Source organism: Bubalus kerabau, chromosome X (assembly GCF_029407905.1).
Source record: "Bubalus kerabau isolate K-KA32 ecotype Philippines breed swamp buffalo chromosome X, PCC_UOA_SB_1v2, whole genome shotgun sequence".
NCBI lineage: Eukaryota > Metazoa > Chordata > Mammalia > Artiodactyla > Bovidae > Bubalus > Bubalus kerabau.
The window spans coordinates 23,050,463-23,075,783 of NC_073647.1; the positions used below are offsets into that span (position 1 = coordinate 23,050,463).

The following is a 25,321-nucleotide window of genomic DNA, read 5'->3' on the forward strand; positions in this document are numbered from 1 at the left end:
CCTATTGCCTACTCATTGCTTTGCCAGAAGGCACAATGTGGGTGGTATCTGATAGAAGAATTGGCAAAAATGTACTGAAGATTTGGTTGACCATATCTGGCCCGTCTGTCAAGAAAAGATGTCCCAGGCTGACGTGTGTTGCATGAGAGTTGATGGACAATGTGGGAGAGAGAGGAGTTGGTTTAAAGGATTTAGGATGAGCAAGTGCACAGGAGCATGAATGTGAAACAACATGGCCTTCTCAGGGAAGAAAGCATATTCTGGCCTCATGGCAGAAGAAGAGAGTTAACGAAGGGAAAGAAGATAAGTGGCCCAAGGCAAAGAAACATGAGTTGGATGTGGTAAACTCCACTGAGATCCAATTTCTTTTCAAATCTACCATTTGGGTGCCAGTACACAGAACAGATCAAAAGAGAGGGTCAGAAGAAGAGGGAGACTGAGCACACATGGCCGCCTTGCTCCAACATCATGTGAGCCTTGTGCATGAGTGAGCACACCGTGTCTGCTGCCACGTGCAAAAGGGCTTGGCTGTGAATGCAAGTGTGGAAGGCAAGAACCACGGTATTGCAGCAGAAGCCATATAGGCAACCATTAACTGTACGTTAAACCAGGTTAATCCTGTCGGGACCACCTTGAGGAGAGGAATGACCACCTCCATGGCCACCTGCAGTAGTGCTTGAATGCAAGTGTCAGATGCATTTTGAGTTCCAGCAGCCTCACACGGAGGCCCCAACGATTGCAGCCCCTAGTTGAGCCCTCCAAGTGCATCCGACCCAGCCCTCTACCCTGCCTCCCTGAGGCAGGGTCTAGCCTTAGCCCTCACCACCTGGCTAAGGTCTGGTCTCCAGATATCCTAGGGGATCTGCCTGCCTAAGCCATGCTGCTGGTACTTCCCTTTGGGGGCCCGGCATGGCCCGACCTCCCGGCATCCCTTCCTGGGGTCAGTTGTGGGCCTGTTACTGACACTATTTGCCTGCCTGTCCAAATCTTCAATGCTCCTCCTTCTGCCAAAGGGATGAGTGTCCACATTGAAGTAATCTGCACAGGGCTTCCACATGTGCAGGCGAACACACACACACACACACACACACACACACTGACAAAAGGTCATTCACATTATCAACTTTATATTATATATGCAAACCTCCTACAAAAGATGTCTCTCAAATTCGATCCACTCATGAATGGAGTGAAAGCACCGGTTTCCCGGCATTCTGAATGTTAGATTTTCCAACCATCATTGTACATCTTATCAGGAAAAGGTGTGTCTTAAATACTTTGATTTGAATGTTTTTGAATAATACATGGGGGCAGACTGAAAAGCATTTGAATGAAAATTATACAGGTTATTCACTGCACTTCTGGAACTATTCTCTGTGGATTGCCTGATCAAGAACTTGGCCCATCCATCAGTTGGTCAGTGTGAAGGTGTCCCTGGTAAACCCAGACTTGGGTCTGGTTTCTGTAGTGATGGCATTCTGGCCTAGGACTGTGACCTTAACCTGTGAAGTTCAGTGGAACTGGGGATCCTTGGTGTCAGAGTTGCCACCCTCGTCCTTCCCCTCAGGAGATGGGCTCCATGCTGCCACAACGTAGAGCTGAACCAGGGTATGAAAATTGTCGTGTGCCATCTTTTGGGACTTGGTTCAGTCACTAAGAGTAGATCTACATCTGGAAGAGTAATGGCTGCCCCAATAGACCCACATCACTTGTCACAATCAGCAGAGAAACTAGACCACACATAGCAGGAACTGGACCTTCATGTCGGTGCCACTGTGGCTGGAGACTAGGACAAAATTGTAGCCTGTGTCCTAGCCTGTGTCCCTGGGATACAGTGAGATGGAAAAAGAAATCGCTGGAGGGATATAGTGACAGAAAAACGAATGGGGAGGCAGGAGGAAGGCTGAGACGACACCAGTACTGGAAGCAAGGCACAGACTAGCCTGCATTTGCCTCTGTCTAGAGGAGACTTGTGCCCTAGGGGCTTCCAAGATACTCACAGCCTTTCCAGTCTGAGTCCACCCTTCCTCCAAGCATCACCAGAATACCTCCGTGCCTGGAGATCCATCCCAAATATCATGAGATGACCACCAGTCAATCCCAAAGTCTTGGCAGAAAGGTGGTCTAGGCCTTTCATGTCTTGGCATTCCTTCAGTGGGGAAAAGAATCAGAACAAAAAGCAGAAAAGGAACCCAGAATGGGCAGGTCCCTACTGTTCCTGTTCTCCTATAACCTTCCTGTCACCCATTCATTTATCTCCTAGGTGAGACCACATTCAAGGAAAAACATGAGTAGAATTAGGCAGTGATCCCCTGCTCTCTGAATGTGTGTGTGTGGGTGGGGGGAGGTGGGGTGTGGAAGGGGCAGGTGAGCCTTAGCGATTTACAAGATCCTTGACCTCCACCGGAAGAACAGAGTTCTAAAGGTGCACACCAGGTCCAGGAGTTATGTGTACTGCTATATGAATGTGCCTGTGCACTGAGACCCTCCTTCTGAGTGTCAGGATATCCTGTGTTTCACATAGATGCCCTTGCATCATCACATTTATCCTCACATCAATAGTTATGAGGGAGACACATACAGCCTGGCCCATAAAAATCCCTCAATAAATGGAAAAAATTATGCTCACTCTTCTCAAGTCTTCCCAGGTTCAAAATGCCTTGGTCTCTTATAACACAGAAAACATGCCCATTGATTAATTTTGTAATTGATAACCACAGATCCTGTATTTGGAGTACTGGTGAGAAGTAGTCCCACCCGCTCCATCATCCAAATCTCAGCATGTTTCTCTCCTGCCTGCTGACTTGGACTTGCATAGCTAAGTCTGGTAGCTCACATCTTAATGGATAAGTTATTCTTTAACACCAGTAGGCCATTATACTGAGACAAAGAAAGAAATTTCAGCTGTAATGACTGTATAGAAGACCTTCTTCAACCTCCACATACAGAGGAACCCCTTGGGCGGGAGGTCACACATTGAAGCTTTGGAGATCCCTTGACCGTGATGGCAAGATGTGTGTTGCTGACACCTGCAGTCTTGAAGGTCCTTTTGAATAATTGGGGAGAAACCTGAGCCCACCACCCAGTGGGCACATCTTCAATCAGGACAGACTGTGACAGTCTTGCTTTATTTTCCTCAGGAGGATGATTTCAATGAGCACAAGGTTTCAATGACCTCCTTAGCCCTCCTTGCCTTAGGCTGTCCAGGCACCCAAGTTTGCCCCCTCAATCCAAAGTTACATGAGCCTTGTGCAAGCATGTGCGCATCATGTGTGGCGGCCATGTGGAACAGGGCGTGACTGTGGATGTGCACACAGAAGACAAGGACCATGGCTTCGCCCGAGGAGCAGTATGGGTAGCCACCCACCCCATGTTGGACAAGGTCAACATATAAATGACCTGGAGGGTGAACAATGGCTCCTACTTATTCCTCTTGCTTGTGGTACTATTGGCACAAGTTCCACTGAAAGAAGTTCCCTGTGGCCTGAATTTGGCCCAGGGTGCGGCAATCACAATTTGTGGGGGACAGAAACCTGCAGAGACCTGATTTCTCATGTTAGGGTAGTGGAGGCAAATACAAAGCTACATAAGAAACAGAGCTTTAATTTTCCCCATTAAAAACTGACAGCAGGCCTTCACTCCTCCATTTGCTTTAGAAGGTTAACCTTGGAAAACGTGTCAGTTCTTCATCTGCCTCTTTATATGTGTGGAAATCATTTAAAAAGCTCAATAAGCCTCTTGCCAATTTGACAACTCAGGAATGCTCCTTTAAGGACCTGGGAGGAAAATCCTTGCAAAGCGGGGTGCTAGGTCAGAGAACAACTTAAGCAGTTGAAACCAGAAAGTGCTAGAGCTCCTGGACACTCAGAGAAAGAAAAGACCATCAAAGCAGTGCACAAGAGTCAGTAAAGCTGCAGGAGAAGATCATGAAAAGGTGAGGGAAGGTAGCATCTCAGGAGGATTACAGCATCCGCAGAAGCAGGAGGTGTTCCTTCTCAGAACTCCCTCAGGTTATGTTATTATGCAAGAGGAGGAAACATTATAAACAAAATTAAACAGTGCGCAGAAAGTGCAGGGGTAGGGAAATCATCTCCTGGCAGAGAGGACCACAATTCATTAGGAAAATGAAAAGTGAAGACTTGAACCCAATATTAATGCCTAACATTCAATAAAGGTCCACATTCACAAACTTCACACCTATCCACATGCTTTACTATCTTCTATATCACAGTTATGGCCACCCAATGGTAGTGTGAGTGAACACGATTAGATAACAGGAGAAAGAGTCCTGAACTCACAATGTCTCCCATATGTTTCACAGCAAAGATCCCCGTCCTCTCCACTGTCAGTCCACTCTCCTAGCCTCCTCCTCATACCCTTGCTGACCCAAATTTCCCTAATCAAGAGGAAGCAAAACCTTAAATGGGGGAACTACTGGGCCCTTTCCCTCCCCAAAATGAGCTCCCCTTTCTGCTCACCCACTCCTGTAGCGCACCACCACAAACAATGCGTAACTTCCCCTTCACTGTGGTACCATCAACACCTTCTTCCTTGAGAGTGCAGATAAGGTCCCCTTGAGGCAGTATCATTCCCACCAACAGGAAGACCCATATGGAAGTGAAGCCACCACCTAGCAGAAAAGGCTATCTAGCAGATCCACAAGGGGAGAAACAGATACAGCCTGGGGGCATAGCCCTCTCCAGCAAGAGGAAACCAAGGTTTTCATCCTCCAGTCGTCACACCTGACTCAGGAGTTTCCTGGACATCCAGGCTCATTGGTGCATGCCCGGAAGGAAACAAAGGCCTGTATCAAGGACGGCTCATTGACAAGACCTACCTGACTTCCTTTTTCCAACCAATGTGCAGAGTGTGCTCAGCAGAAGAGTGCCAAAAGCAAACGTGGAAAGTTCTAAAAACATACCCACACCCAGAGATGAGACACCTCACAATTCACAGTATCCCTGCTCTGCACAATGGCATAGAATTCTGACAACAGGCGACTTTCAACTTCTGCCCAGAGCCTACATTACCCAAGACTTTTGTGGCACAGATGTCTGATTCAGGCCAGAGGTACCTTACCGTCCAGACCCAACATTTCCCATAACCCTTGCTTAGAGTAGTCTGACACAAGCCAGAGCCCACTACACCGAGAACCCCTCATTTTGAATGTCCCTTGCGGCATTGAAGTCTGACTCACCAGAGCTATCTTACCATCTGGATGCAACATTACCCACAACCTTGACTTTAGAGAAGTCTGACTCAGGTGAGAGACAACTGATGCCCTGATCCCCACATTTCCTATGACCTCTGTGGCACAGAAATCTGACCCAGGTCAAAGGGAACTTAAGAGCTGGGCCAAACATTTCCCATGACCCTTGCTTTAGAGAATTCTGACTCAGGCCAGAGCCAACTTACACCCTGAAGCCCACATTTCCTATGTCCTTTAGAGAGGGTATCAGGCAGGAAGGTAAGGGGTCTCCAAATGGAGGAGATAGGCTGCAAGTGTCAGACATTTTTTCTCTCTCCCTTAAGCAGCAGGAGGAAACAAACTACATGTGTCAGATTTTTTTCCCTTCTCTAATTTCTTTTAAAATTTTGTGTTGCCATGACTTCACCTGGTTCCACCTGAACTTAACTTGCCTCAAACCCTGAGGTAACCATACATTTTTCTTATGGAGATGTTTTTCTTAAGCTATGTTAATGAACTATGTATTTACCCTAGACTCTGTCTTTCTTCACATTGGTTCTGCCTAAGACTCAGAAGGGACTTGACAGGCCAGTATGTTTTAGTCCTGCAAGTGTTCTTTTAAGCTATGCTTCAAGGAGGCTATCACTTTGCTTGGAAACCTGCCTTTCTTCAAGATTCATGTCAATGGTTTTATGGCCCAGGACAACTCACCTGGTGCCAATGCTCTCTTAAAATGCATGGTGTGGGTGAGGAGCCTGGTGCCAGTCTCTGAGTTTTGAGACATTTCCTTTCTCTAATTAGCAACATGCTGGTAGTGATATCAGTTCAGTTCAGTTCAGTCGCTCAGTCGTGCCCGACTCTTTGCGACCCCATGAATCGCAGCACGCCAGGCCTCCCTGTCCATCACCAATTCCCGGAGTTCACTCACGTCCATCGAGTCGGTGATGCCATCCAGCCATCTCATCCTCTGTCGTCCCCTTCTCCTCCTGCCCCCAATCCCTCCCAGCATGGGAGTCTTTTCCAATGAGTCAACTCTTCGCATGAGGTGGCCAAAGTACTGGAGTTAGTGATATAACTTCTGGCTAAAGACTAGCATGGGAACACTCTTTCTGCCCCATTCTGATGTCTACATCAGAAGCTTACACTATCTACTTCATACTTGTATAAAACTGTATTACACAAACGCTCTGAGTGATCAGGCCTCATCACTGGCACAGAATTGAATGCCTCTCCTCTGGAGGCCAAGAATCCCCAATTCTTTCCATGCTCAACAACAACATTTCTCCTTGCGGTACACGGGTCTGACATAGGCAAGTGCTACCTTACGACCTGGACCCAATATTTCCCATGACCCATGCTTTAGAAAACTCTGACTTGGGCCAGAATCAATTTATTCCCTGAAACCCACATTTCCTATGTCATTTGCAACAGAAAGTATGACTCAGGCCAGAGCTAATTTAATACCCAGACCCAACATTTTCCATGGTCCTTGTGGCACAGAAGTTTGACTCAGGACAGAAGTAACTTATGCTCCTGACCCAACATTTCGCATGCTCCTTGCAGAGGAGAAGTCTGACTCGGGGAAGAGCCTATTTAACACCTGGACCTAACATTTCCCATGAGCCTTGCTTTAGTGAAGTATGACTCAGGCCAGAGCTGACTTACTACCCCAGCCTAACATTTGCGATCTGCTATGTGGCACAGATGTTTGAATCAGGCCAGAGAATCCTTACTACCCAGACCCAGCATTTCCCATGACCCTTGCTTTAGAGAAGTCTGACTCAGGCCAGAGCCACCTTAGGCCCGGAACCCCACATTTCCTATGCCATTCATGATACAGAAATCTGACACATGCCAGAGCAAACTCACCACCCGGACCCAGCATTTCCCATGCCGGTGGGAAAAGGGAAGTCTGACTCAAATTAGAGCCATTTGACGTTCAGGATCCAACATGTCTATGGCCCTGTGTAACACAAACGTCTGACTCAGGCTAGAGCAAACTTTTTCCCCAGACCCAATATTTACCATGACCTTCTTATGACACAGAAGTCTAACTCAGGCCAGTGCCATCTTACCACCCACACCCAGCTTTCCCCAAGCACCATAGTACACAGAATTCTGACAACATGCCACAGCCAATTTCTCCTCTGGAGCCAACAATCGCCATGTCCACAAGCTACCAATGCCACTCCGGGCCTTCTTTAGGACTTTCACAAGGCACTTGGGTTGCGTGAGCTTTGAAGGAAGTAGAGTCTGGCAGGTATCTCAGTAGACCATACCAAGAATAGCTGCTGACTTTCAGCTGTCTCTTTATGGCAAACAGGGACATTTCAACAGGAGAGCTGAGCTCAACCAAGTACAGTCAACCTCAATGGGCACCTCCCAGGAGACCCTCAGAATACTCTTCTAGGCCACAGTATAGGAGGGGCAGTGGCCACGTTTCCTGAGCTGTTTTTAACAGCCTAAGGTGGTGCCCAGACTGAAGCAGGAACACAAGAACTTGTCTAGCAGTGACATCCAACAGTCTGAGGAATGCTGTAAAGTAGGGTAAAGCCCCCGTTATAAAAGTCTCACCTGTGCCTGAAGGCAATCTATTCTCATGTCTCACTCAAGGATGTGCATTTCTATCATTGGTCCTCATGCTTTGCCGATCCCAGGCAGGGACAAGTATGTGGAAGGGGAAGAAAACACTTTTTGAATACAGGAAGCTTCTCGTATTTTTCACACCACAGTCCTTTGTCCTTAATCATTATGAGCAGCTGCATCCAGTGCTGCTCTTCCCTACCCTCTGCCCACCTGCAACCCGCAGGCCTCAGAAGGAGAGACCATGGTCTATATGCCATTCCATCTTTCCTGATCAGAGGGACTCCTGCCCTTGTGTGACCCAGTAACCTCTATAAGCCTCTCTGTAAAAGAAGAGACAATCAAACTGGCTGGCCAATCAGCCATGAAATCCATTTATTTCAACATGTATTCTCCCCAATTTGGGGAACATTTACCTTACCCGTTATTTCTACTACTGTAGAAACACACTGTGTCACCCGCAGACAACCATGTTGACTGGAAATGAAGTGGAGATGGAGGTGTGGGTAACCACTGACTTTTGAAGCAAGAAAATGTTACTTAAGAAGGCTTCTCACAGCTTCATAAATAACATCACAAGATATGGGGCCAGCTAAACCCAGCTCTAACACCCATGTACACCATATGTGGGGGGGCAGGAGCTCTGTTACCATGGCAATGTAATGATCCATTCTATACAACGAATGTCCCCTGCAAAATAGAGCTTTATCTATTTCTTACAAAGAGTACTCAAATCACAGGATTTGAGAAGATTAAGAAATAAACCAATGAAAAGAACTGAGGATAGTTCTTGCTTCTATTAGCCTTCGTATCAGTGGTGGTTGTGGTGGATTTCTTATGAGCATCAGCACCAGCAAAAGCACTATCATGGCCACCACCATCATCGTCATTTCCAGTAGGCTAACATGCCACTCCCAATGACTGCTGGTATCCTGATGAACCTAGTTTCTGCACATAACAGGAAAGCAGTATAAAAAAGAAAGATACCCCATTGCAAAATAATCGCCTTCAAGTGCCAAATATTTCCCATTTCTCTGTCACCCACAGAAATCAGGGGCAAGCATGAGCTTGACACAGATAACTTAGATTGAAGACCTTAGATTGAAGACATTACCATTCCCACCTGAGAGAAAACATTCATTATTTGAACTTGATACAGGTAACTTGATAAATTCATTCAGGTTGGTACAGATAACTTGACACAGATAACTTGATACATTCATCGATTGAGCTTGATAAATATAACTTAGATTGAAGACCTTAGACTGAAGACATTACCATTCCCACCTGAGAGGAAACATTCATCAAATATATGCCTCAGGAGGCTAAGTGACTACACAGGGCGAGGAAACAGCACCAGGAATAGCACAGAGGAGCCAGGTCACATCTGACCTATACTGAGCAGTGTCCACTTCTCTTGCTCAAGACTGTCAGTTCTTGAGACTGCCGCCAATGGGCAAAACACTCTTTGCGAACGCTCTGCCTTGTGATTGCTTCCTAAGAAGACAATAGTCAGCAGAAGTACGCATGAAAAAATTCACTGAGGCCCTGCCCCCTCCAAAGAAGAGATTCAGGATGACTGGGATGCAATGGGCAGCCAGTACAAGCCTGTGTGGAAAGGAGAGAAGGGGCCACGGTTAGTGTTAAGTTTCACAACTCTTTTGTCTAGCAGATGAGCCAGGCTTGGTCACCATCATGTCTCATGGTGACTGAACACAGGTTAGGAGAAACCTTTCTCTCTGTATTATACATTTCAGTCTGTCACCGCATGAGGAATCCACAATGACACCCATCTTCCAAGGGTTTAAAGTAATTTAACCCATTAAAAGTGTAAAACAAAAGAGGATGAGTGTCAATGTGCTGGGAAAAGGCCACACACCCCAGTTTCCCACCAAAAAGGAAATGTGTAACTTGAACATCGGTGGGTGAAATTCAGGACTTGTGATGCCAGCTTCTGACTCAAACTTGTACCACTAATAAACCAGAGGAACCAGAGCTGTCCGTTGAGACCGAAGGTTAGAAGGCTCTTTGAGTACATTTCTACTGAACATTTTCTCCTCCCACTTCAGTTGAGCAAATGACCTCACCTGAATGTTGATAAATTAATCAACACACAGAAAAGAAATAACTTAATATACAAAGAGGAAAAGTAGAGACCTTTCTGTCACTGCCAGGTAACACTCACCCTCTGGCCAGCAGAGGGTTCACACCCTGGAAACTCTTCACAGGTGCAGGTGCGAAGCCATGTCAGCTGCCACGTGAGGCGTCCAAGTTGACCAGTGCAGAATGCCACTCTCAATAAGGAAAAGCCCAGAGTCCAGGGCTGCCTCTTGCTTTACAGCAGGACTAAAGACGTGTGGTTTCCAATAAGATGCTTCAGTAACTCCTGAGGTAACTCGATGGACCAGAGAAAGGAAACAAGCGTGTAAATGAAATGATGCCAAAGTGTAAAGAGCTGGGGCAGGAAAAGGAAACGGCGGCAAGAAAAGGAGTTGAACCTAATACCATCCCTTTCTGCTCCAGTAGGTGGATTCACAAAGTGGGGGACAATATTCTTTGAGCACCAACTGTACCCTAAGTACTTAATAAAGGTTTTCACACTTGATTCTCACAACATCCAAGACAGCATGCTAGAGATCCCATCGGGGGGAGTCAAGCTCAAACATGATAGTAAGAGAGAGCTGAGAGACTTTCAGATTCAGATACTGGAGGCTTTTTGTGTATGAAACACTTAGTACAATCCCAGCAATGTCTGCAAGGAAACACACAGCCAAGAATTACTTGAAGGGTGAAAATGCGAAGAAGTATTGATTCCTGACTTGACAATCACTTCTATTATATTCCCAGGAACCTTATCACATGTAAAAGGGGTCTGGGAAACCACCACTGACCACCACCCGCTTGGTCCACAGGTTCCATTTTAGACTTTTTCATAGACAGAAATATTTTCAATTACCTTCAGATCCATATTGTCATACTTGGAAAAATGGCACCCAGGCAGCACCAATTCTGCATTCGTGTGGTTTATTTTCAACAGGCCAAGCCAGTCTATCTCTCTGCTGCCAGCCAGTACACGTATTTCCAAGCAGAATAAAAAGAGAGATCAACCCTTTGATGGTAAACCATCAAAATCATGTGATTTTGAAAACTGACATTCTAAAAGTCAAAGTGTCTGCAACACAGGCAACAATGAACAGAGGATCATGATTAAGGACTGGAAAAAGATACCACTGTCTTATTTAAGGAACTGATTCAATTAACAGCTTCCACCACAGAATTAGCAAACCATGTCCAGGGAGAGACCTTGACACTGTTTTCTTAGGGACCCAGGAAAAGCATTTCAGCACCATCTTCAATTCTGCTACAGGTGACAGGAAACAAATCTTACCCTCTGCCCAGCATATCTGGCCCACAGAAGTTTGATCTTACTTGTCTAGCGGATCAGGCCAGTTGGTTCCAAATCCACTCTTCACTTGACAGTCCCCTAGGCTGACCAGCACTGGACTTTTCCATCACAGGTCCTGGAAGAGACCTGCAAGAAGATTGCCTGTGGGTAGACAGACTAGCACAACTGCAGGAAAATCAAGTAACTTGGAAATTCATATAGGTGGGTGTCTGGGGCAAACACCCCATTTCCCTTATGTAGAGAAGGTTCCAAAAACATTGAGCTCTGGAACCCAATCATGCTACATCTTCCCATCATCAAGTAGGCCAAATGTTATGAAAGGTAACATAAGACAGAGACTGATCTTCAGAGATATGGCTGCCTCTTGAAAATGAACCACTGGTTCATCCTGCTTTAACCAAATATCACAGAGTAATTATGGAACATTACAGTGAAAGGCTATGACACTTGAAGAAGGACAGTCTCAGAGAACACCTTTTACTTTTTCTTTTCTCAGAGCTTGGGCCAGTGGACAGTTTGACATCAGTCGCTGCTGGTAAACAAGGGTTAAAAAACCAATCAGAAAAATTTTTTCCTTATTTATGCAAAGAAGATAATGGAAAACTTTTACAGAAAACTGATGAAACAGCCCTGGACCTACATGTAACTGGGTTAAATGACACCAAACACTTACATTTTTGGCAGAAGATCCCAAACTCCATTAATCGCAGACATAGTCAGATGAAATGCATTCAGTGTCAAAGACAAAGTCATATGATTAATTCTGCATTTAAAAATCAACACTATGCCCCAATGTTTATTCTCAAGGATGTTTATGAAGAAGGAACAATACCAGAATATAAACAAAATAACTCTATCAAACAAGAAATTATAATACAAAATAAAGCATAATCAGAAGTGAAGTTCATTTCCTCTAAATTGAAATTTGCACAAAACTATTTAAAGAAATACTAGGGTGCCCCAGGGACACAATTTTCTGAATACAGTGGGATGAACATGTAAAATGAAAATGTTAAGAGCGTCCAGTCTTGGATGACAAGAGGGGCTCATGCACATCCACAGTGACTGTGCACATTCGAGCACCCAGCCAGTCCATTCAATTCAGAATATGCCCACTGAAAATACGTTTATTTGAAGAGTATTTGTGAAACACGACGAAGATTGCAGTTAAGCAAAGTCAAATGATTTCAATGCCCTAAAAAGGCCCACTCCATTATAATGTATAATAAAAACAAAAGGAGAACACTGGGTGCATGATATCCTTCTCAGTTTGAAAGAAAGCAACAGCCCAAGAGAAGGCTCTTTTCTTATTTGTAACCTTCAAACATCACCAAGTATTTTAAGGGCCATTTGTGCTTGAATAGAACGATCTTAAACACACACAAAATGCAAAACTGCCTTCGAAGGTGACTGAAGACCATGTCCAGGGTCCGTGAACAAGCCCCAAGCCAATCAAGCCGTCTGTTTACTCAATTTTCTCGTTAAAATTCTCAGGATTTGTGTTCCATTTAAAGGCAAAACCACGAAGGAGACTAATCTGAAAGTTAACAAACAAATGATATTAAACTTAAAGCCATGCTGTTAAATAAAACACAAAACACCAAGGCAGCCAAGGTCTGTCAGCTTTCGTAATAGCGCACAAATTCCCTCAGAGACTTACTTTCTCCTTTCACGTGGAAAATAACAGAAACACTCTCAATGGTTAAGAAATGGTTAAGAAAGTTAACTAGGACTGTTACTTTATCACCATGCATGTCTCTGGTCAAATACACCCTCCTTTCTAGAGACTTTATCATGCTAGCTGCACCAAGAGTCTACTTTCTCTGATTACTTTTCTACTTACCATTCATGTACATAATCCATATCTTTGGCTATTTGGGGACATTTGTGTTTCCATATGAATTGTGAAATTTTTTTGTTCTAATTCTGTGTGTGTGTGTGCCTGCACGTGTGGAAGCTCTGACGCACACACACTTACAAAATTCATTCACATTCTCAACTTTACATAATATGTGCAAACCTCCTAAAAAGATGTCTCCCATATTAGATCCACTCGTGAATGGAATGAAAGTACCTGTTTCCCTGCATTTTTAATGTTAGATTTTTCGATCATCACTGTACATTTTATAGGGAAAGGTGCATCTTAATTTCTTTGATTTGAATGTGTTCGAATAATATCTGGGGGCAGACTGAATAACATTTGAATGAAAATATACCGGATATTCACTGCGCTTCTGTAACTATCCATTCTGTGGGTTGTCTTTTCACCTTGTTTATCTTTCCTTTGCTGTTCAAAAGCTTTTAAGTTTAATCAGGTCCCACTTGTTTACTTTTGTTTTTATCTCCATGACTCTAGGAGGTGGGTCATAGAGGATCTTGCTTTGATTTATGTCATCAAGTGTTCTGCCTGTATTTTCCTGTAAGAGTTTTATTGCTTTTGGCCTTACATTTAGGTCTTAAATCCATGTTGAGTTTATCTTTGTGTATTGTATTAGGAAGTGTGCTAATTTCATTCTTTTACATTTAGCTGTCCAGTTTTCTGAGCACCATTTATTGAAGAGACTGTCTTTGCCCCATTGTATATTCTTGCCTCCTATCTCAAAAATAAGTTACCCATAGGTGCATGGGTTTATTTCTGGGCTTTCTATCTTGTTCCATTGGTCTATGTTTCTGTTTTTGTGCCAGTACCATACTGTCTTGATGACTGTAGCTTTGTAGCATAACCTGAAGTCAGGAAGCATGATTCCTCCAGCTCCATTCTTCTTTCTCAAGACTGTTTTGGCTATTTGGGGGGCGTTTGTGTTTCCATATGAATTGTGAAATTTTTTGTTCTAGTTCTGTGAAAAATGCCACTGGTAATTTGATAGGGATTGCATTAAATCTGCAGATTGCATTTGGTAGTATTTTCGCAATATTGAGTCTTCCTACCCAGGAACACGGAATAGCTCTCCATCTGTCCATCTCATCTTCGATTTTTTTCACTAGTGTCTTATAGTTTTTATGTACAGTTCTTTCATCTCCTAAGGTAAGTTTATTCCTAGATATTTATTTTTTTGTTGCAAAGGTGAATGGGATTTATTCCTTAATTGCACTTTCTGATTTTTCATTGTTACTATATAGAAATGTAGGTGATTTCTGTGTATTGATTTTGTATCCTGCAACATTGCTAAATTCACTGATTAGCTCTAGTAATTTTCTCATACTATCTTTAGGGTTTTCTATGTACAGTATCATATCATCTGCAGACAGTGAGAGCTTTACTTCTTCTTTTCTGATCTGGATTCCTTTTATTTCTTTTCCTTCTCTGATTGCTGTAGCTAGGACTTCCAGAACTATGTTGAATAATAGTGGTGAAAGTGGACACCCATGTCTACTTCCTGATCTTAGGAGGAATGCTTTCCATTTTTCACCATTGGGAAGAATGTTTGCTGTAGGCTTGTCATATATGGCCTTTCCCATGTTGAGCCTGGTTCCTTCTATGTCCTTCTTGTTCCTTCTATGTCGTCCTTTCTTGAAGAGTTTTAATCATAAATAGGTGCTGAATTTTTCAAAAGCTTTTTCTGCATCTATTGAGATAATCATATGGTTTTAATCTTTCAATTTGTTAATACGGTATATCAATTGATTGATTTCCGTATAATGAAGAATCCTTGCATCCATGGAATAAATGCAACTTGATCATGGTGTATGAGCTTTTTGATGTGTTGCTGAATTCTTTTTGCTAAAAGTTTGTTGAGGATTTTTGCATCTATGTTCATCAGTGATATTGGCCTGTAATTTTCTTTTTTGTGTGTTGTCTTTGTCTGGTTTCCGTATCAGGGTGATGGTGGCCTCGTGGAATGAATTTAGAAGTGTTCCTTCCTCTGCAATTGTTTGAAAGACTTTTAGAAGGATAGGCATTAGCTCTTCTCTAAATGTTTGATAGAATTCTCCTGTGAAACCATCTGGTCCTGGGATTTTGTTTTGGGGGAGGTTTTTTTTTTTTTTATCACAGCTTCAATTTTAGTGCTTGTAATTGGGTTGTTCATAATTTCTATTTCTTACTGATTCTGTCTTGGCAGATTGAACTTTTCTAAGAATCTGTCCATTTCTCCCAGGTTATCTATTTTATTGCCATATAGTTGTTCATAATAGTCTCTTATAATCCTTTGTATTTCTGCATTGTCTGTTGTAACCTCTCCTTTTTCATTTCTAACTTTGCTGCTTTGATTCTTCTCTCTTTTTTCCTTGATGAGACTGGCTAAGAGTTTTCTTCCAAAAGGAAGAAAGAATTCAACCTTCTTCAAGGAAAGATTTCAACTTTCCTTGAAGCCTGAAAAAAGGAGACCTCAAACACAATAACTTAAAAAGAAGTGAAAAGGCAGAGAAATACTGCACAAGTGATGGAACAAACTAGAAACACAGAAGTCAAAATAATTGAAGAGGAAATAGGAAAATTACCTGAAAAAGAATTCAGAATAATGTTTGTAAAGATGATAAAAAACCTTGAAAACAAAATGGAGAAAAGGCAAGAATCAATTAATAAAGACCTAGAAGAATTAAAGAATAAGCATAGAGACAAAAAAACACAATTACTGAAATTAAAAATACTCTAGAAAGAATCAATAGCAGAATACCTGAGGCAGAAGAATGGATCAGTGAGCCGGAAGATCAAATTGTGGCAATAACTTCAGAAGAGAAGAATAAAGTAAAACGATTAAAAAGAAATGAGGACAGTGTCAGAGACCTCTGGGACCATATCAAACACACCAACATTTGAACTATAGGCTTCCCAGAAGAAGAGGAAAACAAATGGTACGAGAAAGTTTTTGAAGAGATTATAGTTGAAAACTTCCCCAACTTGAAAAAGGAACTAGCCAATTAAGTCCAAGAGGCAGAAAGAGTCCCATACAGGATAAACTTTCATGACTATCCCTGTGACTGAAAGTTTTGGTAATAAAACACTTGTAGGGTTCCTGATGTAGTTCGTCGAATTCACCAGCAGATGGCACTGCTCCACTACCTTTTCGAGTTAAATGACACTGTACACCCTCCCATTGACAGCTACTATCCCCACTCCCTTCCTATGCACCAAGTCCTCTCTTATCTACCCTCTCTTGTCCATATCACAATTAGTTGTGGACAGCTAATTGTCCCTTCCTCTGAGTGCCTTGCAAATACATCTTTCCCTGGAATTTCTGCTGTCTTTCAAGAAATTCACCAATAGATGCCATTGCTCCACTAAGTTCTCCAGTTATACAAGATTTCATACATTCCATTGACATCTACTGCCCACTCCATTCCTGTGTCCCAGGATCTCTTTTCTTTCTTTTCTTTCCCTTAACAAAATGGCAGTTTTTGAGTGTTTTCCCATGTCGTGAAGGCCGTGGCAACACTTCTTTCTCATGGCTTTCTGTTGTAGTTCAAGGCATCCATCATCAGACTGTGCTACTCTAGCAGGTATCAAGTTATACAAGTCTCTACATGTTCCCATTGACATCTACTCCCACCACTCCTTTCCTGTGCCACAACCTCTCTTCCCTTAACACTACGGGGTGTGCTTGGGTGATTGTCCATGCCAATGAGTAAGTGAAAGTCACTCAGTCGTGTCTGACTCTGCAACCCCATGGACTTTACAGTCCATGCAATTCTCCAGGCCAGAATACTTGAGTGGGTAGCGGTTCCCTTCTCCAGTGGATCTTTCCCAACCCAGGGATCGAACCCAGGTGTCCCACATTGCGGGCAGATTCTTTACCAGCTGAGCCACAAGGGAAGCCCCCGTGGCAATGAAGGTCTTGGCAACACATCCTTCCAATGGCTTTCTGTTGTAGTTCAAGGACCCTACCACCAGGTGGCGCTGCTCCACTTGGTTTTCAAGTTTTGGGAAACCCTATAGGTTCTCATGACATCTATTTCCCCCACTTCCTTCTTCCCCAATACCTCTTTTCTTTTTCTTTTCCTTGCTCTTAACAAAACAGGCTGTGCCTGAGTGACTGTCCACATCAATGAAGGTCTTGGCTATACATCTTCCCAAACGTTCTCTGCTGCAGGTTGGAAGAGTCCAACAGCCTATGACATGCTCCACTAGGCTCTCCAGTGATACCAGGCTCTACACCCTCACATTGACATCTCTTCTACCCACTCCCTTCCTGTGCCCCAAGACCTTTTTCCGTTTTTTATCTTGCCCTTAAAAAATTGGCTGTGCATGGGTTTGTTTCCCTGTCTCTGAAAGACGTGGCAACACAGCACCTCTACGGCTTTATTATATACTAGAAGCATTCCACCAGCAAATGATGCTGTTCCACTAGGTTCTCAAGTTATACTATGCTGTACACTCTCCCATTGACATGTACTACCCCACACTTTTCTGTGCTCCGAGGCCTCTCCTATCTTTCTTTTCTTGTCCATATCAAATCTGGCTGTGGACGGGTGATTGTTCTTGTTGCTGAAGGCCTTAGAAACACATCTTCCCCTCGGGCTTTTGCTGTCTTTCAAGGAATTCACCAGTAGGTGGTGTAACTCCACCAATTTTTCGAGTCATAAAAAGTTCTCCACACTCCCATTGACATCTACTACCACACTCCCTTCTTGTGAAACAACGTGTCTCTTCTCTTTCTTTTCTTTCCCTGAACAAAACTGGCTGTGCTTGGGTGACTGCCCATGTCTTTGAAGGACTTGGCAACACATCTTTCCAATGGCTTTCTGCTGTAGTTCAAGGAATTCACCAGCAGACGGCGCTACTTTAACAGGTTTTCAAGTTATGCAAGCCTCTACACGTTCCCAGTGACATATACTTCTGCCACTCCCACCCTGTGCCCTGATACTGCTCTTCTTTTTCTTTCCTTTCCTTTAGCACAGCTGGCTGTGCTTGGGTGACTGCCCATGTCAATGAAGGCCTTGGCAACACATCTTCCAAAATGCTTTCTGCTGCAATTCAAGGAATCCGCCAATGGATGAGGCTGCTCCATTAGATTTTCTCTACAGCCTCACATTGACATCTTGTCTACCCACTCCCTTACTTTGCCCCAAGACCTCTTTTCTCTTTCTTTTCTCGTCCTTATCAAAGCTGGCTGTGCACAGGCGATTATCCTTATCATTGAATATCTTGGCAAGACATCTTCCACAGAGGTTTCTGCAGTCGTTCAAGAAATCCACTGATAGATAGAGCTGCTCCACTAAATTTAAGAGCTATACAAGTTTCTACACTCTCCTCTTGACATTTACTACTGACTCCCTTCCTGTGCCCCAAGATGTCCCTTCTCTTTCTTTTCTTTCTCTTAAAACTGGCTTTCCTTGGGTGACGGTCATCATTGCTGAAGACCTTGACAACTCAAAACACACCCTTGGCTCTCAGATATATACTAAGAAATCCAACAGCATATGGCTCTGGTCCACAGGCTTTCCTTGTACCCAAAGACCTCTTTTCTCTTGCCCTTAAGATAAGGTGTTTAAACGTGACTGTTCCTGTCGGTGAAGTACTTAGCAAAACAGTATACCCATGTCCTTCTGATGTACTTCAAGGAGTCCACCAGCACATGGTGCTGCTCCCCTAGAGTTTTGAGTCATACAAGGCTCTACAGACTCACATCGACATCTACTCCCCTCACTCACTTCCTGTGTGCCAAGACCTCTCTTCTCTTTCCTCTCTTCCCTTTAACAAAATTGGCTGTGCTTTGATGACTGTCTACGTGAATGAAGGCCTTGGCGGCATATCTCACTCGGGGCTTGCTACTGTAGTTCAAAGAACCCACCCATAGATGACGCTGCTCTACTAGGTTTTCCACTGATAGGCTCAGACCTGGGTCGGGAAGATGCCCTGGAGAAGGAAATGGCAACCCACTCCAGTATTCTTGCCTGGAAAATTCCATGGATGGAGGAGCCTGGTAGGCTACAGTCCATGGGGTCACAAAGAGTCAGACACGACCGAGCAACTTAACTTTCTTTTCTTTTCTCCCACTTCTTTCCTGTGCCCAACATGTATCTTCCCTTTCTTCTCCTGTGCTTATCAAAACTGTCCATGCTGGATGGCTGTCCCAGTGGCTGAAGGTCTTGGTAACACAGCAACCACAAGATTTTCTGCTGTAGTTTGAGAAATCCACCAGCAGATTGCACTGGTCAACTAGGCTTTGGGGTCATAGGAGGCTCAACCAACCACCTCACACTGACATCTACCCCACCCACTCCCTTCTGTGCGCCAAGAACTTTGTTCTCTTTCTTCCCTTGCTTCTATCAAAACTGTGCTGTGCACAGATGACTGTCCTTGTTGCTGAATGCCTTAGCAACACAATACTCTTGTCTCTGTGGTAGGGTTCAAGGTACCAGCAGATGATGCTGCTACTCTAGGTTTTCTAGTTATATGCAGCTCTACAGCCTCACATTGACATCTACTCCCCTCAATCTCTTTCTGTGACCCAAGACTACCCTTCTCTTTCTTCCTTGCACATAACAAATCTAGCTGTGCTTGGGTGACTGTCCACGTCGCTGGAGGCCTAGGCAAAACATCTCTCCCTGGACTTTCTGATACAGTTCAAGGAATCCACCCGTACATAGTATTGTTCCATTCAGTCAGTTCAGTTCAGTTCAGTCGCTCAGTCGTGCCCGACTCTTTGCGACCCCATGAATCGCAGCACGCCAGGCCTCCCTGTCCATCACCAACTCCCGGAGTTCACTCAGACTCATGTCCATCGAGTCGGTGATGCCATCCAGCCATCTCATCCTCTGTCGTCCCCTTCTCCTCCTGCCCCCAATCCCTCCCAGCATCAGAGTCTTTTCCAATGAGTCAACTCTTCACATGAGGTGGCCAAAGTACTGGAGTTTCAGCTTTAGCATCATTCCTTCCAAAGAAATCCCAGGGCTGGTCTCCTTCAGAATGGACTGGTTGGATCTCCTTGCAGTCCAAGCGACTCTCAGGAGTCTTCTCCAACACCACAGTTCAAAAGCATCAATTCTTCAGGGCTCAGCCTTCTTCACAGTCTAACTCTCACATCCATACATGACCACAGGAAAAACCATAGCCTTGACTAGCCGGACCTTTGTTGGCAAAGTAATGTCTCTGCTTTTCAATATGCTATCTAGGTTGGACATAACTTTCCTTCCAAGGAGTAAGCGTCTTTTAATTTCATGGCTGCAGTCACCATCTGCAGTGATTTTGGAGCCCAAAAAATAAAGTCTGACACTGTTTCCCCATCTATTTCCCATGAAGTGGTGGGACCAGATGCCATGATCTTCATTTTCTGAATGTTGAGCTTTAAGCCAACTTTTTCACTCTCCTCTTTCACTTTCATCAAGAGGCTTTTTAGTTCCTCTTCACTTTCTGCCATAACGGTGGTGTCATCTGCATATCTGAGGTTATTGATATTTCTCCCGGCAATCTTGATTCCAGCTTGTGTTTCTTAGGTTTTCTAATAATATGAGGCTGTACAGCCTCACATTGACATCTTCTACCCACTCCCTTCCTGTGCCCAAGATCTCTCTTCTATTTCTTCTCTAGCCCTTATCAAAACTGTCTGTGCAGGGGAGTCAGACCCGGTCACTGAAGGCTTTGGAAACACAACACCCACCAGGCTTTCTTATATAGCTCGAGGCATCCACCAGCAAATGGCACAGCTCCACTAAGTTCTCGAGTTATATGAGGCTCTAAAGCATCACATTGACATATATCCCTACCACTCCCTTCCTGTGCCCCAAGATCTCTCTTCTTTTTCTTTTCTTGTCCGTATCAAACCTTACTGTGCATAGATGATTGTCGCTGCCCCCTGAATGCCTTGAAAACACATCTTCCCAGGGATTTCTGCTGTCTTTCAAGGAATCCACCAGTGAACGGCACTGCTCCACTATGTTTTCCAGTGATACGATGCTCTATAACCTCACATTGACATCTCATCTACCCACAACCTTCCTCTGCACAAAGAACTCTCTCATCAGTCTCCTCTTGCCCTTCTGAAAACTGGCTGTGTACACAGTGGTCTATGTCGCTGAAGGCCTTGACAACAAAACACCCCCATGGCTCTCTGATGTATACCAAGAAATCCAACAGCATATGGGGCTGCTCCACCAGGTTTGCAAGTTATAGGAGGCTCTACAAATTCTTATTGACATCTACTCCCTCTCACTGGCTTCCTGTGCCCCAAAACATGTCTTTGTTTTCTTCTCTTGTCTTTATCAAAACTGGCTGTGCAGAGGTGACATTTCATGCCTCTGCAGGCCGCAGCACCAAAATAACCCATGTCTTTGTGATGTACTTCAAAGTCATCCGCAAGCAGATGGTGAAATATCACTAGGTTTTTTAGTTACATGAGGCTCTACAAGCAACTATTGACATCTACTTCCCCCAGTCCCTTCCTGCGACCCAAAACCTCTCTTCGCTTTCTTTTCTTGCCCTTATAAAAACTGGTTGTGCACGGAAGACTGACCCTTTGGCTTAAAGACTTAGAAACACAACACTCCAACTGCTTTCTGATGTAGAAGTTAGCCACCAGCAGATGGCAGTGCTCCTCTCCGCTTTTAAGTTCTGAGAGGCTCTAGCCTAACATTGACATCTATTCTTCCCACTCCCTTCCTGTGCCGAAACCCCTCTTCTCTTTCTCCTCTTGCTCTTACCAAAACTGTCTGAGAAGGATGACTGTCCCTGTGACTGAAGGCCTTGCCAACACAACAACTTCAGAGCATTTTGCTGTAGTTCAGTTGGGTGGAGTTGGATCTCTTCTCTCTGGAATGCAATGAAGTGTCCAGTAGTGAGTTTGGGGGTGTCTATGGGTTTGGTATGTTTTGGGCAGGGCATCGATTAATGTTCAGGGTCGCGTTCCTGTTTTGCCGGAGAATTAACCTGGTGTGTCTTGCACTGGAACTTGTTGGCTCCTGAGTGGGGCTTGGTTGCAGTGTAGGTATGGAGACTTTTGGGTGAGCTCTTGTTTATTAATGTTCCCTGGAGTCAGGAGTTCTCTGATGTTCTAAAGTTCTGGAGTTGGGCCTCCTGCCTCTGGGTTTTGGTCCTCCTCTTACAGTAGCCTCCAGACTTCTCTATCCATACAGCACAGAAGATAAAACCCCTAGGTTAATGGTGAAACAACTCTCCACAGCCAGGAATACCCAGAGATTCACAGAGTTATATAGAGAAGAGAAGAGGGAGGAGGGAGATAGAAGTGATCATGAGGAGAAAAGGGAGAGTCAGAAGTGGAGAGAGCAATCAAGCCAGTAATCATATCCCTAAGTGAAAATGGATACTGAAGATTAGATTCTTAAGGGTACAAAATTGATAACAAATATCAAAAAGCAAAGTTTAAAAACCTAGAATAGAAGTTAGACTCTCAAAAATACAATATAAAAAATATGAAACAAAATCAATCACAAAAATTGAAAAATATATATGGAATTGATTTTTAAAATAGGGGTTTTTAAATATAAATTTATTTATTTTAATTAGAGGCTAATTACTTTACAATATTGTATTGGTTTTGCCATACATCAACATGAATCTGCCACGGGTGTACACGTGTTCCCCATCCTGAACCCCCCTCCCACATCCCTCCCCGTACCATCCCTCTGGGTCATCCCAGTGCACCAGCCCCGAGCATCCTGTATCATGCATTGAACCTGGACTGGCGAACTGTTTCACATATGATATTATACATGTTTTAATGCCATTCTCCCAAATCATCCCACCCTCGCCCTCTCCCACAGAGTCCAAAAGACTGTTCTATACATCTGTCTCTTTTGCTGTCTCGCATACAAGGTTATTGTTACCATCTTTCTAAATTCCATATATATGCGTTAGTATACTGTATTGGTGTTTTTCTTTCTGGCTTACTTCACTCTGCATAATAGGCTCCAGTTTCATCCACCTCATTAGAACTGATTCAAATGTATTCTTTTTAATGGCTGAGTAACACTCCACTGTGTATATGTACCACAGCTTTCTTATCCATTCATCTGCTGATGGACATCTAGGTTGCTTCCATGTCTTAGCTATTATAAACAGTGCTGCGATGAACACTGGGGTACACGTGTCTCTTTCAATTCTGGTTTCGCCCAGCAGTGGGATTGCTGGGTCGTATGGCAGTTCTATTTCTATTTTAAGGAATCTCCACACTGTTCTCCATAGTGCCTGTACTAGTTTGCATTCCCACCAACAGTGTAAGAGGGTTCCCTTTTCTCCACATCCTCTCCAGCATTTATTGCTTGTAGACTTTTGGATAGCAGCCATTCTGACTGGCATGAAATGGTACCTCATTGTGGTTTTGATTTGCATTTCTCTGATAATGACTGATGTTGAGCATCTTTTCATGTGTTTGTTAGCCATCTGTATGTCTTCTTTGGAGAAATGTCTATTTAGTTCTTTGGCCCGCTTTTTGATTGGGTCGTTTATTTTTCTGGAACTGAGCTGCAGGAGTTGCTTGTATATTTTTGAGATTAATTCTTTGTCAGTTGCTTCATTTGCTATTATTTTCTCCCATTTTGAAGGCTGTCTTTTCACCTTGCTTATAGTTTCCGTTACTGTACAGAAGCTTTTTTTTTGTTTTTTGTTTTTTTTTTTAGTTTAATGTATTTTAATAGCAAACTTACAGGAACAGCACAGAAGACAGACAACATGAAAAACATGTACTTGCACGTAGGGCAACTCAGTTAGAAAAGTATAGTGAGTGGGTGGAATCTACTGTATGATAAAAATGCTACAAACACCACTTAGTTGCAGTCAATAAGAAATTTACTTGTTTTAAAAAAATCCAAATGCTGACATTGTCCAGAAAAATTTAACAGGTTTATTTATAACAATTATAAAGTTGAACTGCTGAAACTTGTTCACTGAAACATTTTGACTTTCATTAATGCTTTATGTCCCCGCATTTATATTAAAAATTCACACACAAATGAAAATGGAAAAACTGCCAATACCTGATTTCTGTCCCCTATTTTCCACTTGCAATCATATACTTAGGTACCTTTTGACCCCATGGAAAAAAAATATCTAACGTTCAGAACTACCAATAACAGGAAGAAGAGAATTTTTTTTTTTTTTTTAAAGAATGAAATGTTTCCCATCATAGTGGATTCTTAAGCACGTTCTCCACGTATGCGGCGTGCTAGCTGGATGTCTTTTGGCATAATTGTTACACGTTTGGCATGGATAGCACACAGGTTGGTGTCTTCAAAAAGGCCAACCAGATAGGCCTCACTTGCCTCCCGCAAAGCACCAATACCTGCACTCTGGAAGCACAGATCTATTTTGAAGTCCTGAGCAATTTCCCGCACCAGACGCTGGAAGGGAAGTTTGCGAATCAGAAGTTCAGTGGACTTCTGATAACGTCTAATTTCACGGAGTGCCACAGTACCAGGCCTGTAACGATGAGGTTTCTTCACCCCTCCAGTAGGGGGCGCACTCTTGCGAGCGGCTTTTGTAGCGAGTTGCTTCCTCGGTGCTTTACCACCGGTCGATTTGCGGGCAGTCTGCTTTGTACGAGCCATGGTATAGAGACCTCCTTACTTACCCCCCTTCTCCTTCGGCTGGAGCTCGGCGAGCTAGAGGCAGCGCTGGCGTTGGAGAGCGACGGCGGCGCGGCGGCGGGTGCGAACACAATTCTGTACAGAGGCTTTTAATTTTAATTAGGTCCCATTTGTTTATTTTTGCTTTTATTTCCATTACTCTGGGAGGTGTGTCATAGAGGACCCTACTGTGATTTATGTAAGGGAGCGCTTTGAATATGTTCTCCTCTAGGAATTTTATACTTTCTAGTCCTGCATTTGAATCTTTAATCCATTTTGAGTTTATTTTTGTATATGGTGTTAGAAAGTGTTCTAGTTGCATTCTTTTACAAGTGGTTGACCAGTTTTCCCAGCACCACTTGTTAAAGAGATTGTCTTTAAGAATAGGGGTTTTTTTTAAAGAAAGGTTATAGGCTATAAAATGAAAGTTAAAGGAGTAATAAAGAATCAAATTTTTTAAAACTCTAAAAATGATAATAGTAAAAATATATCTAGGTATTTCTCTAGAGCTTCTTGTGGGCAGTGTGGGGTCAGTTCGGTGTCAGATAATCCCTTATTCTGGCCTGTACTTGTTCTCAAAAGGTCTATAGGTGCCTCTCAAGTGCACAGTCTCGGCATTAACTGCAGGGTTTTAATCTGTTGCACCTGTCACTTCCAGAGTGGTTCCCCCTTTGTTTATTTTGGCT

General features: G+C 43.6%; 1 protein-coding gene across 1 annotated transcript; it reads right to left on the reverse strand.

Moving 5' to 3' along the window:
- Positions 1–23,660: 23,660 nt before the first annotated feature.
- Positions 23,661–24,731, reverse strand: LOC129639200 (histone H3.3A-like). The gene has a single exon (XM_055564216.1). The coding sequence runs from the start codon at positions 24,615–24,617 to the stop codon at positions 24,207–24,209; it is 411 nt and encodes a 136-aa protein (XP_055420191.1). The 5' UTR covers positions 24,618–24,731; the 3' UTR covers positions 23,661–24,206.
- Between the last annotated feature and the right edge of the window lie 590 nt (positions 24,732–25,321).

What these genes read in the sequence shown, in the direction of transcription:
- LOC129639200 (XM_055564216.1), bottom strand. Translation starts at nt 24,617, where the DNA reads ATGGCTCGTACAAAGCAGACTGCCCGCAAATCGACCGGTGGTAAAGCA.